The 18,156-nt window shown below is 34.7% G+C and overlaps 1 protein-coding gene across 1 annotated transcript in view; it reads right to left on the reverse strand.

Annotated features, from left to right (window-relative positions):
• Nucleotides 1–18,156, reverse strand: part of ADGRB3 (adhesion G protein-coupled receptor B3) — a 453,898-nt gene that overhangs the window by 286,135 nt on the left and 149,607 nt on the right. Inside the window, exons 14-15 of the mRNA XM_077767234.1 lie at nt 15,245–15,347; nt 2,150–2,193 (exon numbers count right to left, since the gene is read on the reverse strand). Coding sequence (XP_077623360.1) covers nt 2,150–2,193; nt 15,245–15,347 — 147 coding nt within the window. The remainder of the gene's footprint in view (nt 1–2,149; nt 2,194–15,244; nt 15,348–18,156) is intronic.

The raw sequence follows: 18,156 nt of genomic DNA on the forward strand, positions 1-18,156 counted from the left end.
GATAGAAGTTCTGTCAGTTTTGATTATTTTTCAAGTACATCAAAGAAACATGAACTACACTGATTCTTCAGATAATCTACTTTGAAAGGCAGCTAGCCACACCTCTGACTGGATACTTTTCTTCAAGGACAACTTAACAACTGAATTTTGTAAGGTTAAAACACGTGGGGTTTTTTTTTTTTTTTTTGGTCTATTTTTGTGATGGATAGGAGTCATGTTTTAGCAGATGTTGGAGAAAAGAGTGTGATTGATTGCCAAGAATATTGTTGACCTCAAACACTAATATCTTTATAAATTAAACTTAAAAACTTAGACATTCTGTGAAAGAAAACCAAAAGAGTCACACAATAGGGGAATGCTGTTTCTTCTCATAGTATTCATTGGACAGTCCCAAAGGTCTTTCAGAATAACTAACACTTCCCCTGTTTGGATCAACACTGAAGCATGTTATACCCACTAAAAAGAGAATAAAACTAAATCCAAGTTGGTTATTATTCATGAAGATATGCAAGTAGATATAAACAGGAGTTTAAAATGGTATAGTCTTAAGTAGAAATCATTCAATGAGATTTGTGTGGCATTTCATTCTTTCCTTGGCTATATAACATACTAAGCAGTGCCTTAGAATATACTACTAGGGCCTTTTCTGGCTATTGGTAAAGATCAAAGCTTGCAAAAATTTTCCTACCATGGATTTCTGTATCATATTTCAAAAGAAAAAAAATGACATCAGTGAGGACATCCATCTCATGTTATTGCCAGGGCAAGTTGGGATTCTTTTTATGGCACTAGGGTTCCTAGGTGAAGAGGTTCCCTAGAATATCAGAATCTATAGCAAAATATGCCCAATGTCACTGATTAATCATCCACATAGATACTGTAATTTAAATTGTATCAGTTCCCTAAAAATAACCACATTGCCAGTAGGTTTACTCTTTACCTAGAAATTCTAATCATGCCTTTCTAGACTCTCCAATAACTACTGGTGAGAGGCAAGTAACATAATAAAACCTCAGATGTAGATCAGATATTGGGTGAAGAACACTGGAGAAAATCTTAGAATACCTAGAACTCAACAATGTGGTGCCCTATCTAACAGCATCCACACAGAGATATTGGCTTTTGGAATTAATTGATATTTATTATCTCCCCTTCAGGCAAAACAACACAAAACAAGATTATATAATCTGGAAATAAATGTACATAGTATTTAAAATATAAGAGTCTACTTAAAAGTTAATCAGGATTTTTCTGCTCTTTGAGTCCTTCCTTAAAATCTCATAGAATTACTGATAAGATTAAGATGATTTTGACCAGATATATTACAATTACTTATAGAAAGGAATCTGTTGAAGAATTATTAATCCTTATTTATTATAATTGTTTTCTTTTGTCTTCATGAATTCATAAAATAGATGAATAAGACAATTAAATGTCACTCAATGTTTTTATAATAAAATAATTTGAAAGGGTCATATAAATATCACATTACTCTGATAATAGGCTCAAGGTCATACAAGTAACATATTGGCCTAATGATTATAGAGATTGCTATTTTATTGTGCAATGCTAAGCTGAAGTTCTAGGGCAAAATGCTGAAATATCATTTGAGCTCCTATGACTTTAAAATACTAGAACTTCAAGGGGCACATGGGTGGCTCGGTTGGTTAAGCGCCTGACTTCAGATCAGGTCATGATCTCACACTGTTTGAGTTTGAGCTCTGTGTCGGGCTCTGTGCTGACAGCTCAGAGCCTGAAGCCTACTTCACATTCTGTGTCTCCCTCTCTCTGCCCCTCCCCTGCTCATGCTCTATCTCTTTGTCTCTCAAAAATAAATAAGCGTTAAAAAATTTTTTAGTTAAAAAAAATACTAGATCCCCTAACAAATCCTCATGGGATTTGCACAGCAATGTGCCTTACATTACATATTAGGTAATGCAATCCTATTTTGGAGTGTAATCGGATGGCATCATCACACACAAACACATTCATCATCCTGTCCTGCAGATTCAAAAAGCAGACTGTTTTCTGAGTGTAACACACATCCCACTAACTTATCACATTCCTGTTGACTAGCAGGCAGCTGAAATAACTTAATGTGCTTTGAATATTTAATCCAAAGTAATATAAGAAAACATCTGTCACTTACGTTTTTGAGTCATCCCACAATACACAATAGGGATTCAAAGTACCCTAAAAATAAGCAGAGAAAGAATAAATATATCATGAATACATACAACAAAAATGGAAGTTTTATATGAAATGCAAACAGAATGGTGGTTTTCTTATCTTGCTGTATGAATTTCTCAAGATTCCACCTCTATTTTTTTTCTTGCATACAAAATTTGTATGCCTTTTCTCATAGATTTGGTGATGCATTTTATGAAATTCTATTCATGAAGACAATACATTTATTATAAATACCATAACCTATATTTAGTTATTTTGAAAATTGACAGTGAAGCTCTCATATAGCACAAGGTCTATTTTTAATGATTTCTATTTCATTATTTTACTTGTAAAATATTAATTGCTGGATTATTTCCTTCATGGACCGAAGTATCTACATAATTTAAATCATGGTGAAGCATTCTGTATTATGCACATGTATGAACACCACTGCTATCTCCATTACTCTAGTTGGTCACTTTTCTAGGGGCAAGAGATAGTAGCATTAATTGTCCATTTGCAAAGAGTTTGTTGGCTTGCAATAACTTTTTTTTTTTTTTGCCTAAAACTGGGTTTATTATGTGTGGCTGTATTTTTAAAAAGCAACATATTATTCAATAATGATGATGATGAATGAAATAAAAATCGATGCACCTCACAGCATTCTTTGAGTTGGTTTTCTCTTAAAGTATGAAGAATGTGAGTGTCATTAAAAGATATTTTAAGTACAAATTTGTACTTGATATGCAAATTTGTCTGCCTATCAAGTCACTCATGGCTGCCCTCTTGGGGTGTAGTTCACAATTAGCATGAACTAAACCAGATCCACTATTTAACAGTCCCTTTGCGTGTCTCCTTAATTATAATAATTATACCTATTGAATGAGACGGAGATGGAAGCATAAAATAGGATGTTCTTTCAAATTTGGAAAGAAATAAAGTTTAATCATTTCCTTCCTATAAGCCTAATTTAAGGTGTTATCTCTTAAAGACCATCTCATTCTTTTGAAATCCAGAAAAAAATGCCCACATGACCACATGTATACCATGGGAAAGTGTTATTTCTTTTTTCTAATAGTTCACAGACAAGGTTATATTAGTTTTGGGTGTACAACATAGGAATTTGACAAGTTTATATGTCATGTTTTGCAGTATCTTCTTAATCCACAGATCACTTTTGTACAGATCACATTTAATGAAACTATGTTAAAAAAAGGGCCAAATTTTTATCAGTTCAATAATTATATATGTATTGTCCACACTGGATTACCTTGGGTAGTGCTTTTGTTTTGAAGAGTACTAATTGTTGAAGTGTTTTCCTTCCGTCTGTCTGTCACATTCACTGCACTTTATTTTGTCCTTTTGAAACTAGTCTAATGATTCTTCCTTTATGTGATATCTTTAGATAGCTACAAATGCTATTATATCCCTGAAGAGTCTTCTCTATTAAACATACTTGGTGGATTTCAAGTTCTCTCACTCTCCACATCACTCATTTCCTGGAGCACACATGTTTAAAGTGCATTTAGGGCAACTATCCATGTGTATCCTATGTATAGAACAAAGTGGTGCTCTTTCCATCCCCTTTAGGTACCATATTCCTAATAATGCAGACTAAGACTATATCAGATATATTTGTAGTCTCTTCCTCAGCTTGATGACATATACATTCAAGTCTCTTAAGAGAGACTTTTTGAATCTTGATTTTGTCATCCCACACATTCACTATTGATTTAAAACTTTTAATCTTTAGAGGATTAAGAGACAAACACAGTATCTATTACCTCATCCAACCAAGTCATTAATAAAAATGATGAGTAGGCCAAGGCAGATAAAAGTTACAGTCCTGAAACAGGGAACTGGCTCCATTCCATAGGTGGACACGCTCCCCCCATGACAGCCAGCTCCCATCCTCAGTCTTGTCTTATATGTAGATAATCACTGAGGTATATCTGGCAAAACAATCTCTTTAAAAGTCTAGGCAGGTTCTTTGTGACCTGTTGCCTTTCTAAGTGCTGTTTTCGGGGTCCATTCTAGAATTTCACCATTTTGCAATCTACCCAATTTTATTTTTTCTTTTAATTATGACATTTGACTAATTCCAATATTTTAGCACTGTTACCATTCTTCAAAAATCCTTCAAAGACCACATAGCCAAGGTATCTTACTTCTTATCAAATGTTCATACCCATGCCCTATGCTTTTAGAGCATAAAAACACTGCCTTCCCTGAAAAAAGTTATAGTCTTATAGAAGTTGATGAGGAATACACATATGGAATGTTTAAATAACAATAATTAGACATGCTTTTATAAGTGTTACTAGTCATAATATACTATGGAAGGGACAAATGAGGGGCGTCATGGCTTGTGTTAGTCAGATCAAGTTTCAAGGACTAAGTATGTCATTAATGTGGTTCTACAAAAAACACAGATCTGGGGAGGGTCACAGAAGGGAGTGGTGCTTCAAATCGTTTTCTTTTCCTTTCCTCTTTCTTGTTCTTTCTTTATTTTTCAAATTTTTTTCTTCCTTGGTCCTATGAGACCCTATCTGGTTTTAGCTTAAATTTTCATTCAGTTTGTGAATTTCTAAGAAATCCTTAGCATAGCTACAATATTGTATCATAAAGTTATGCTGTATTTATCTGGGATTTGTTCAAAAGAACTCAGAGCACTTTATAGAAAATAAGTTATCCTTGAAATATCACAATGAAGGATATGTGAGTATATATTTAATCAATATAGAAATTAAGTATAGGTTAAGAACCAGAGATAATAGTTCTTTTAAATCTAGTTCACTTCTTTTAGTAATGTATGAGTTGAAGTTAAATTTCTACATAAACCATTACAGGATACTGATTATAGGATTAATATTTCATGTTTAGAGTTCATAACAAATTACAACAAAATTAAAACAATATTAGAAAATGAATATAAAATGAACTTAATTGCTTGGATATATCTTTCTTTTTAACTCCCCTAAAGAAACTGATTTCCACTTTCAGATAAAAGCATAAAGGTGAGGGGGCGCCTGGGTGGCTCAGTCGGTTAAGCGGCCAACTTCAGCTCAGGTCATGATCTTGCTCGCAGTTAGTGGGTTCAAGTCCTGTATTGGGCTCTGTCCTGACAGCTCAGAGCTTGGAGCATGCTTTGAATTTTGTAACTCCCTCTCTCCCTGTCTCTCCCCTGCTCATACTCTCTCAAAATAAAATAAATGTTAATTTTTTTTTTCAAAAAGTATAAAGGTGAGAAATGTTTGTTCTTTTCTTAATCCATGCCATTGTTAACCCTTAGTTTTATCCTCTACCTTCTTCACCTTTCATCTTTTGGATCTTATCTCATACTTCTCTTTTTCTTGTCCTTGTGAAAATTTAAAAAGTGTCCAGATGAGGATTATTAAAGGTTCCAAAATGCACTCCTCTTGTGCTTCACTCCACTTTCTGAAACCTACATGACAAACACCCTGCTCTGTGAGCATGCATTCTAGTGCAGCTACCAATATGTAAGTCTGTGAGCTGTGGTCAATTATTTAAACATTTGAAGTTTAGAAAGCTAAGCAGAACAAATGAATCAGAGGAATCTTAATATCTGGATAGACCAGTCGCTTAAAGGAAAAAGAATGTGTGATGGGAAACATAAAGCAAATATCAATGACAAGTGACTCCTAAATATGAAAAAAAAAATGACTAAAAAGTTCTTTGAGAAATCACTTATAAAATATTTGTTATAATTTTTAGATACTTTTCTCAAAGGTACTCTGCTACAAGATCTGTTATGAGGAATTTACAGGAAATCAATACCAGGAAATGTGAGCCCGAGAGTAACAAATGTGATGACAGGAACAGGGGAAGAAAAGAGAGCTATACACTAGCCTATAGAAGTAGATTTAAGAAATGCACCAAGCTAAGGAAACAAAAAATTCTCAACCAAATGAGATAAATGTGCATAAGAAAATTCATTTACAAAGCTGTTAATATCATTGACACTTAAAATATTAAAACTTCATGTATTTGAAAACCTTTGGAAATAAACTACCTTCTTGAAAACCACAGTTTTGTTAAAACTAGCAAGCAAACAAAGAAACAAGTAGCAACAGCAAAAAACTGTCTCTCTTGACCCCAGGCAAAATAGAATAGTTGAACTCAATTTAAATATTTCTTTCACCTACATTTAAGCATTTAAAAAATGTACCATGACTCAAATTTCCTAATTACCATAGATGCTCTACATACCACTTTCAAGTGTCTTTAATAGTCTTTGCTGTTTGTTGTGTTGTTGTTGTTTTTTTTTACTTTTACTTCTTTTACCTCTCTCCCTGTTTCTACATCAACAAAACCAATATACCCATTTAACAGTATAATATATCACTGGCTTTGTAAATGTATTTCCACGGGCGGATCTTTGTTTTCCTTTGGTCTGCATAACTTTCTTGTTATTTTATTTAATTTTATTTTTTATTTTCTTTATTATTTATAAAGGATTTGGACATCCTTTCTAGATGTACACCTCAGTGATTCATGAATGACATTCATAAATGAATTCTTTTTCTTCTTTCAAAACTCTCTTTCAAGTCTTTTTTCTTCCCCATACAGAATACTTTAAATACATCTCACTATGGTAAATTACTCTCACTATGGTAAATTTCATTTAGTCATTCATGTAAAGGTCACTTAGTAAACCCCTATTACATTCCAGATACCCTTTAAAGCACTGAGGATACAGAACTGGGCAAAAATCTTGCCTCACAGATTTAACTATAGTGAAAAGGGCAGGGAGAGAGACAAATAACATAAACACATAAATATGGAATATGGTTGATGGTAATCTGTGCTATGATGAGAAGGTAAATCACAATGATAGGGGAGACTGGGAAGTAAATGAATTGCAATTTTATATATTGGGAAGCCTTCACCAGTAAGATGATTTTAGAGCAAAGATCTGAAGGAAGTTGGTCATAGAAAAGATAAGAGTAAAGTCACAATAAAAATGAATGAAAACCAAGTTTCTCTAATTTTTCCTTAGTGTTTATAACTTCTGAATAAATTCAATTCACATACTGTGTTTATTACACTTTTGCTATCTTCGTGTTTTCCAAGGGTTTTCTCAAGACCTACTCTAGAATCAACTGGGGTATTATTTAAAATGTAGATTACTTGCCTCCACAAGTTCTGAGATTGGGGCTATACCTAGAAACATGCATTTTAATTATTACTCCCTCCGCCCACCATAGTTTCTATCCACATCAAATTTGAAGAAGTACTGCTCAAGATGTATGCAACAGAAAGTGTATGGTTTCTTTACCCTCTCCCCCCCTTTTTTTTTTAATTTTCAAAAGCTTATTGCTCAAATGTCATAGTAACTTCCAAATCTGGAAACGTCTTAATTTTCTTGTACCTTTCATAGTCCTCTTAAAAAAATATATATTTTTTGTATTTTGTATATAGAGGCAAAGCAAGTGAATAGACGAAGCATCTAAGGGCATGAAGAAGGGCAGTGACTTCATCACAACTATCTCAACATTTCCAAATTTCTGACTCAGATGTTCCAGAATGACTGTCTCTGTAACATCTTCTAGTGCATTGCACTTTGACTTCTTGAATATAGATGGGAAAAAGACTGTTCAGTGGACACTACACTGTCTCTCTCTAATTTTCAATATTTTAGACGTAAAGACATTGCATTAAAAAACCCTGGGTTTTGCTAAGTATATCTTCCTTTCTTTCCCCACTGAACCATAATTGTAGTTATTACAATTATTTGTGTAGTATTATATATTACTGCACAAATAGATTTTGAGAATTCCTTAAGAACACTTCCAATATGATTGACTTGACCCACAAAAGATTCATTTATAATATGTGTATAATTCTACTACAATTTGAGAAAAGACACATTAAATAAAGTCTAAGGAATGCATGGTGGGAGGAGGTGGGTAAAATCTTAGTGAATGTAAATTTTTCCATAGTAGGATCTATGAAAGGTCCCTAAAAGCTGATCAGTGAGAGTATTTCTTTTAACATATAAACAGCTTTATAGTCCCTGAAGGTGTAATATACCACCCATGGATATGATACAGTTGAAAACAGTGTATGAAGCTCAACTGCAGAAGACAATCTGTTGAATGTTCTCCAAATCTTTTTTTTTTCTTTAAATGATTTTTAAAAATTTATTATTTTTGAGAGAGAGAGAGAGAGAGTACATGAGTGGAGAAGGGGCAGAGAGGGGAGGGGAGAGAGGATCCAAAGCAGACTCTGTGCTGATAGCAGACAGCCCCATGTGGGGCTTGAACTCATGAACCATGAGATCATGACCTGGTCCGAAGCTGGATGCTTAACCAGCTGAGCCACCCAGGCGCCTCTCCAAATCTTTTTTTAAAGGTTATGGTAAGTACTATTCCACATTTTCATATTTTTAAATGATACTTAAAAAGAACTAAATCTGGGTCTAAATCTTTTTTCTTCTTTTATTTTTGAAAGGGTCGCTGACATACGCCTGAAGTCTAAAGGGCATCATTAAAAATGCAATACTGTGTTCTTACTTAATAGGATCATGGAGATAAAGAGATTTTTTAAAATAGATATATGAGGGTTCAGCAGAAAGCATCACATTGAGAACGGGTCAATATGGAAAAGAGGGAGCTGGCTTTAGCTAAGGTAGACTGATATAAAGACCACTGACGTGAGAAATGCAGAATATTGTTTTATCAGGATGAGTCACATCCATGTTGCATAGCTCTTCTTGAGGAGTTAGCAACTATTTAATTGGAACATAAAGAAACAGCATATATTTAATTCAGCTTCTGCTATATGGTTACTCATTAGCCCACATTAACCAGATGACACTATTTTTGTGGATGTGATAACAGCTTGCTTCCCTAATTTCTGAGATGTATCACTAACCTGAATGTACATTATTTCCCAATGAATACTGCCTATTTGACATATGGGAAACAGTAAAAAGTAGAACCGCTATCAGGGATTATTTTTATGTGTATTATTCAAAGAAAATCATTGCCTCCATGTAGATGTCTTAGAGTGTCTTACCCACATATGATCACATGATTACATCATTTCCAACAATGGCTGCACAGAAGCCTGGTGCACCTCTCAACAAACACATGGGTTTCCTAGGATGAGAAACTCCTCAAGTATTTCTTATGAGTTGGAGTGGCAAATAACTTTAATAAATAAAAGTAGTTAAATAACTAGATTTCATACAGACAAAACATACAGCTTAAGTCTTTTCCTTTTACAGCCAAGAGGATATCTTAATAAGACTTCTATGGGATTGCAGCAGAGGCAAAGGCAACAGAGGTGTTTGCACTACTCCAGTCTATCAGCTGCCAGCAGAGAAGTTTTGCTAAATAGCTTCAGCAGCACAACGTATTTGCAAATGCCAGAGTCGCCCCTGACATCCAGCACTTGGTTCCACGAGGCCCTTCCTGTGGCTACCTAGGTGGTGCTGCTCATGGCATCCTCCGATTTTCCCGAATATCCCACCACCACTTTACAATGGCCATTCTCGTTGTCTGATGATTCCTTTAATCAGGTTGCTAAGGTGCTGGAATAATAATCAACAGGAAAAAATTTAATCTCTGGTTGCTAATTAATTCTTATTGAATGATGTATCATCAGTATTGTATTATATCTGATTCAAAATGGCACTCTTAATGTTTACATATACATTATCTTCATAATCTAAAATTAACTTTGCAATGCTCCAATGCAGGGTTATTAGTTTTCTATTGCTGCTGTAACAAATTACCATAAACAGCAGAATAGAATAACATAAATTTATTATCTCACAGTTCCTCTTGGTCAGAGTCTGTTGAGCTCAGCTGGGTCTTTACTCAAGAGATTCTCAAGTTTAAGATCAAAGTATTGGCAGGATATCACTATTTCCTGGAGGATCTAAGGATAAATCCATGGTCAGGTCCATTCAGGCTTCAGTAGAATTAGTTCCTTGCAGTTGTAGGGCTGAGGTCTGCACTTCTGGTTGGGACCCAGGGGTTGTCAAAGTCAGTAATGGTAGTTGAGTTTTTAGTATGCTGCATTTCTGACCATAACCACAGGGAAAAGTTATGCACCTTTAATAGTTCATGTGATAAGTTAGACCTACCCAGATAATCCAGGATAATTTCCCCATCTCAGTGTCCCTACCTTTAGTTACATCTGCAAAGTCTCTTTTGACACGTACCATACCCAGTTCTGGAGGTTAGGCCATGGGTATTTGGGTGGGGGCATGATTCTGTTTACTATATAAGGTTGACTAACTCTATAGCCCAGAATCCAAATCTGTAAATAAAATTTCATTGCAGAGCCACACCCATTTGTCTAGATATTGTCTGGCTGCTTTCATGCTCCATCGGCAGAGCTGAGTAAATGTGACAGAGGTCATTATAGCTCACATGTCTATATTTGTTATCTGACTCTTAACTAAAAAGGTTTGCTCACCACTGCTTGCAAAAGAGCAGAATTATTCTAAAATCTTTTTGAAAAATTTTAACTATGTATTATGAATCAAACTAAATTGTATTTGAAATGTAAGCGAGAAGGTTGCTTGCTTGAGCTGAGGAATTAGGATGTAACCAAGAACACACACTCACTCACACATACACAAACACACAGACACACACACACACACACACACACCCAACAGCAACCACAACAAAAAACAAACAAAAAATCATTACAAATGTAGCTAAGGAACAACTTCTATCTCAATTTCAGCTGGTGACACAGCCATCAATCTGTCTGTCTAGTTAGCATTTCAAGACTCTTCCACAAAAATTACCAAGAGCTTTAAGCAGAAAACAAAATCAGAAATCTCTTTCAAATGGACAAAAGTAAGGGTAGAAAAGTGATTCAAAACATAAAGGCATACAAACACCTCTTTGCAGAAATTACAGATTTATAGACTGGACTTCCTTGAGCTTTGTCAAGTGATTTTTAATTCCTTAGGTTGTTATCAGCCTTTGATATTTTTGAAAATATCCACTGAAAGTGCTTGAAATCTCTTTTCATTGTTTCTCATGCTTATCTAATGGTAACAAGCACATTCATTATAGTCTTCCATTGTGTTTGCAGCTATGATTTACAAAGGCCATGGCTCATGATTAACTTTAGTTTGTACACATAAAACAAACTCCTTAATTTGTTAGCTGATCCTATTAGTATGCAAGCAAATATGGCAAAGACAATAAAACCCATAAGCCCAAATTCCCATGGGATTCTTTTGTGAGTATGACCAATTTGAGAATTACAAATAAACCTCATGGTTTTTTCTCAGTCCTGAAAGACAGCAGTATCATGCTAACTAGATCATTATAGTTATTACTCAGAGGAAGAACTAAAATGAGACTAAGACCACAGAGACTGCAGACCAGCAGAGTCCAAACTGTCTTTCCAAAATGGACAACCTAAAAACCTCTTCATTTGGAAAAGGAATGCATTTTCAGGCTAACAAAGTTGATAGAGAATGATATAACTAAAATGTATGCATTTTCTTCTTTTTCTAACTCATCTTTAAAGATGGAGATACTATCCACCTTAGAAAGTCATAGCAGCTCAGATCTGTCGGATCCAAGGCATCCTAATGGTGGGTGTCTGTAAGTGTGCATATGTGGATTTGTGCATGAGCATTTAGGGTCATTCCACTATACTTATTTAGGTCTCAATAATTATTTTCAATAAAATTTATAACTTTCCTTATATATTAGTAATCTAACAATATTAACAAGCATAAATGTCACATTGAAGAAGCCTTAAGTAACATAAAAAAATAAAATTCTCTTTCTGTGAAAGCAAATTTGATATTTTTTAAAAGCAAATGATTGCTATTCCTAAGCATGAGGGACCACAAACTCTGACACTATAGGTCACCACAATAAAGCCATAGGTTCCCCAAAACTGAACTAAGAATAGCATCTTAGTTATTAATGATTTATGAGCTGGGTAAAACTGCAATTGGCTTTGCTACATACAATTTGGAATTTCAAGATTCCATATTCTGCTACCTATTCCTACAGCTCCCAAGGGCCTTATTATATTTAACATACTTTAGAGCTATTTGTTACAAAGCTTTTTAAAAGAACACATTTCGTTTATTATGTTAAAATGTTAACAGGCTTTTCCCTAGACTCACTATAACTATTAATTCCCATTCTTCATTTTTCTTCAACATGGTATATGAAACAGATATAATTTGCAAGCCATTACTGTTTTCTGAGCTCAGGAGTGTGGTGCATACTTTTGATCTAAGAAAGTATGTGAAAGTAGACTTGCTATTAGAAATGTATCTAAAATAGTTCAATTTTGAAGGCAGTAACAATGATAATCTTCATCTGTATAGAGTTGTATTAAAATTTCAGCTTTTCTAATCAATTTCTATTTTCATATTTAAGATGTATTTATATTGGTGAACACTATTATATTTCAGTGTGGGCTCTTTGATTGGCTCTTCAATGGACACGAACTAAAATCAGTATATAAAGCATATAAGACTGGTAATAAATATTAAACTACTCAACAAATCAATTATATATTCTTTCCCTCAGTGAGTAGTACTTTATAAACTCTAATTTGGACAGTAAGTATAAATACAACAAGCATTAGAAATTCAAAACAGGACAGCATGAAGGACTGTATGTATTATATGGACAAAGTGTGAAAGGTATTTATAAAATAAAGGGAAGAAATGAGGAATCCAGCGATCCAGAGAGGCTCCACTTTGTGGTGGTTAATTAGGGCCTCTGAAGACAGGTGGACACTGCGTGTAAGGGGATAATATAAGTGAGTGAGAATATTTGGCGCCATTTTATTCTCCAGCGTAAGCTTTTCTTCTTCTTCTCCTCTTTCCTCAGTCCCCCTTTTCAACAGATTCATCTATATTCCCTTAAATGGGGATCTTCTAGAGTGGAGAATGTATTGTTTTGAAAATCTGGTCAACTCATTCACTCAAAATAATGAAACAGAATTAGTTCTAAGTAACTCGTGATCATTATCTCACCATTCTTATATCCTGACTTTCATTGTCACCCCAGTGTCTAGCTAGTGCTTAATAAAGTATATTGGCTATGTACTTGGGTTTTCATAGGTAGAAAGTGACTTTCCGTACATGGTTTATCTCCTTTATAAACTGGCTAACAAAATATTCCCCCAGAAGTGAAGTTTGACTCAAAGCTTGAATCTGTTCATTTCAAATAGTTTTACTGAACTGAAATAGTGAGACTATTTCATCAATGCTATTTCTGACGTTATTCTTTCTTCAACTTATGAAAACAATGTCATTTGATTAATATATTCTTTAAATCATCAATAATGACTTTATTTAGGAAAGTTTTGTAAATGTTCATTTACATAAGTGTTTTTTCCATAAGAAACATGATAGACATTCTGGCACTGTATTGCTTTTTTAGTAAGCAATTCAGGGAACTAGTATCTCTTACAATTTTTTCACCAATGTTTATAACTGGATAGACATTACCCTAATAAACAATAAAACTAAATACCTAAGTAAAGAAATCTTTTTAAACAATTTTGAACCTACAAAAAAAATATTCCTTATTCAAAAGTAATGTTTAAAGGAATTTCCAGTTTTCAGTGCAGTGATGAGGTTAGGTAGAGATAAGATTAATCTTAGGTGTAAAGAGGTAGATTTTATAGAAGTAAAATACATTCTTGAAATAAATAGAACCAGTACAGTCATATTTTGGCAAAAGTAGAAGACCCAATAGTTTAAGTATTAGTTGTGATGTTTAAGAGCTACTGCTACGAGATTTGAGATTTTCACTAAACAATCTAGGAAGCCTGAAGCATGTTAGTAAAAAGTGGTTTACAGGGAAGTTATTTGTCATTTTTTATAAAACCAAGATTGATTTTTTTGGAAACAAGAAGTTATAAAACAGGGGACAATATGTAATTTTATAAACCAAAAGATGTGAATATAAATTCTATTATGTCATTCATTAAATTTCTCAATTTGGGAAAAATGACACTCTGTGTTTCTGTTATTTGTATGTAATGATCAACTTCCCAGAAACTTTGCAAGGAATTAAACCGAACCTCCCCCCCCCAAACAAAAACAAAAACAAAAACAAACCTGTGTACATGCAACACAAGAGAGTGGCTCACTTAAATACAGGGAGTGTAAATCATAATTAGGAGAACCTTAATAGGAATCACCTTCCTTGTCCCCATTCATCAATGATTTAAGCATTTTAAATAAATGTATAAAGGTAAGTAGATATTTTAAATTTCTACTGGAGGACTGAAAAAGATTCAAAGAATTTTAGTTGCAGTTGGATGGATTCAAGAAAGAGTTCTTGTTGGGGCCCCTGGGTGGCTCAGTGGTTAAGCGTCCAACTTCGGCTCAGGTCATGATCTCACGGTTTGTGGGGTTGAGCCCCACGCTGGGCTCTGTGCTGACAGCCAGCTCAGAGCCTGGAGCCTGTTTCAGATTCTGTATCTCCCTCTCTCTCTGACCCTCCCCTGCTCACACTGTCTCTCTCTCCTTCTCTCAGAAAGAAATAAAACATTAAAAAATTAAAAAAAAAAAAAGAATGGGTTCTTGTCTTTCTGGAATGGGAGGTTCAGATTTAGATTACTAGAGCATCAAACTAGTTATAAGAAGCCTTCTCTGATCTTGACCTAGCACTTTAAATGCCATTCCACTCATTCTCCTGCTAGGGTACCCTTTAGATTATGTTTATAACTTCAATTACTACATGCATCTTAAACCTATATATTTACATGGCTGTCTTCCCCACCACAGGTGAGACAGGTTCTTATTCATCTTGGTCTTCCCCATTGATTAGCTCAAAGCCCAAAAAGATGTCTACATGGATAAACAATTTAATAATTGTTATCTTGGATAAACTGAAGAGAGTTTTATTATGGACTAAAGCATAGGATAATCTGGCATTTTGTTTCTATATGACATAATCTTCATAACCAATTGCTTCATTCACAACTCCAAAAAGTCCAGAAAATGTGTTCCGATCTTATCAAATATGTGACTGTTAACTTTTTTAAAAGGTAAATTCTATAAACAACTCAATGCCACATGGATGATACTTACATTAGCCAAATGAGCTAGTTCTATCTCCAGGAATGAATCAGTTGTTTTGGGTTCAGGCCTTATTGTGACCACGATGATTTTGGAATTAACGACAGTGTAATTTCTGAAACAGAGTAATTGTGATTAAAAGGAGAATGGATCAATGACAAATAAGAATTCCCACTGCTCCATACATGTTGGAATGTATGTTAAATAAATAAATATATCCTAATGCATCCTAAGGAAAACAGAGAAACCTTGGGGAAACAGATTGCAAGCGTGATACTAAATACTACTCATGGAAAGCTACAGTTCATTTTTTGTTGGAAACAAACCCTGTCTGGAACTACAAAACGATGAGAGGAAAATGCTATTGCTGACTAGTACCATTTTAGATGCAGGAAAGATGAAAAAGCAACAGCACTTACAAGCTTTCAATTGCTTAAATCTGATTCACCTGCAAGAGAGATGGATTGTGAATCCAAACCTTCAGGCAATCTTTAAAAGAATATAATCCATTTATCTCAGGTGGACTTAACGGTTTTGTTCTCCAGGAGACCAAATATTCTTCTTGTAAAGTGCTATCTTAGCATTTTTAGACTGTCTCAAAATTCATTACGGTGAATGATTACAATGTGGTTTAGCATGAAAGCAAGTAGAGTTTAAATATAAATAAATGCTGTTGCTAATCACTGACCATCATTCATTTCAGCAATAGAGACTTACCGGCCACTTCTTTATCTCAATATGCTCAAAGTAAGGAATACATTCACCTTTTGAAATACCTTGCCAATTACAGTTCACTAACAAAGGAGTTTTAAACAGATTTACAGCCTATAAAAATTATCCATAAATATAAATACATAAACCTGAACCAAGTCTTTCTTGTACATATAGGTTTTTATCCAACATGTATAAAATGCCACACATCACCTGTTAATGATTTAAAGTTTTATTGTACTTTTAGCTATATATATTTTTCCATCCCTACTTTTTGATTTGAAATAAACCCCAGATCATGTTCTTTCATAGAACATGTACTATTTTGTAGAATTTGTAACACATATCTAAGACGAAGTTATTTAATATTTTTTCTTCTTTTTTTTTTTTTTTTGCTGTTGTTTAAGGCATTACAGATAATAAAATCGACCAATTTTAAGTGGGCAGTTTAACACTTTTAGTACTTGTTTATCCAACTGCGCCACTCAGGCACCCCATCTCTTTTAGTAACTGTATACTACCGTGCAAGCACCACCAAACTGATCCCTCACCCAGAATGGTTTCCTTGACCCTCTTTGCATCTTATCCCCTCCTGCCCCCAAGGCTACAGGCAACCATGAACATGCTGTCACTATAATCATGTCTTTTCTAGAATTTCACTTAAATAGAATCATACAGTACACAGACTATTGTGTTTGAGTTAATTCGCTTAGCATTATGTTTCTGAGATTCATCCATTTCATTTCTCTTTATAGCAGAGTACTATTCCATGATACAGAAATAACACAGTTTGTGATCTATTCATCAATAAAGTAAGCAACCTGTGGATTACTTCTGACTTTCAGCATTTATGAATAGTATTATTCATATCTGGCTATTATGAATAGTTGGCATACATACTTTCTGCATAGACAGATATTTTCATATGTTTTGGGTAAGTACCTAGGAGTGGAATTCCTTGAACATGTGGTAAAAGCATGTTTAATTTTGTGCTATTGCCAAACTGTTCTCCAAAATGGCTGTCCCATCAAAATCATATAACAGTAATATTGTAGAACAATGCTGAACCTCACATTCTTTGTGAAAATCTCTAATGGGATGGTCTTTGCCATGATATTTCATGAGAAAAAATGCTAATAAGTCATTGTGCAGAATTTACTATATTTAGTAGTAGAGGAATTAAAATATATTTTGAGTTGGATAACATTTTATTTATTTATTTATTTTTTTAAGGTTTTTATTTATTTCTAGGAGAGAGAGAGAGAGAGCGTGAGCAGGGGAGGGTCAGAGAGAGAGGGAGACACAGACTCTGAAACAGGCTCCAGGCTCTGAGCTGGCAGTCAGCACAGAGCCCGACGCGGGGCTCGAACCCACGAACCGCGAGATCATGACCTAAGCGAAAGTCGGACGCTTAACCGACTAAGCCACCCAGGCGCCCCGAGTTGGATAACATTTTAAAAAATTTTAACGTTTATTTATTTTTGAGAGACAGAGAGTGAATTGGGGAAGGGCAGAGAGAGAGTGGGAGACACAGAATTTGAAGCAGGCTCCAGGCTCTGAGCTGTCAGCACAAAGCCTTACGTAAGGTGATCATGACCTGAGCTGAAGTCAGAAGCTTAACTGACTGACCCACATAGGTGCCCTGAGTTGGATAACATTTTTAAATCCATCTCTAATGTATTTAGTAATGTCAAATAAATTTGTTCCTTTCAAAGTTTTAAATGTCTTTATTTTTGAGAGAGAGCGAGCAAGCACATGAGTGGGGGAGGGGTGAGGAGAGAGGGGGACAGAGGATCTGAAGTGGGCTTATTGCTGACAGCAGAGGGCCCAAAATGAGACTTGAGTCCATGAGCTGTGAGATCATGACCTGATCCAAAGTGAGATGCCCAACTTACAGAGCCACCCAGGTGTCCCCCAAGTAACAAATTCTTAAACACTCAGGAGGCTTCATGGTATACAGTCTAACAGTAAATAGTAAGAAACAACACAGTATAAATTTGTCTTTATATTTCTTAGAGGAATTTAGTTGCAAAGAGATAGGGCTGGTTAACCAGCCTTTATTTCGTTGAATACCAATTGAAGGTAACTTGCATTGGGAATGATATGAAAGTAAGCTTTAAATGCCAAGTTCCCTTTGCGAACTTACTGTTCCATTTCTCTGTGAGTAACAGTGTTCAGGGGATCAAATGAGAATAGATGGAATTAACAAAGCT

Source organism: Crocuta crocuta, unplaced genomic scaffold, assembly GCF_008692635.1.
Source record: "Crocuta crocuta isolate KB4526 unplaced genomic scaffold, BGI_CrCroc_1.0 scaffold518, whole genome shotgun sequence".
NCBI lineage: Eukaryota > Metazoa > Chordata > Mammalia > Carnivora > Hyaenidae > Crocuta > Crocuta crocuta.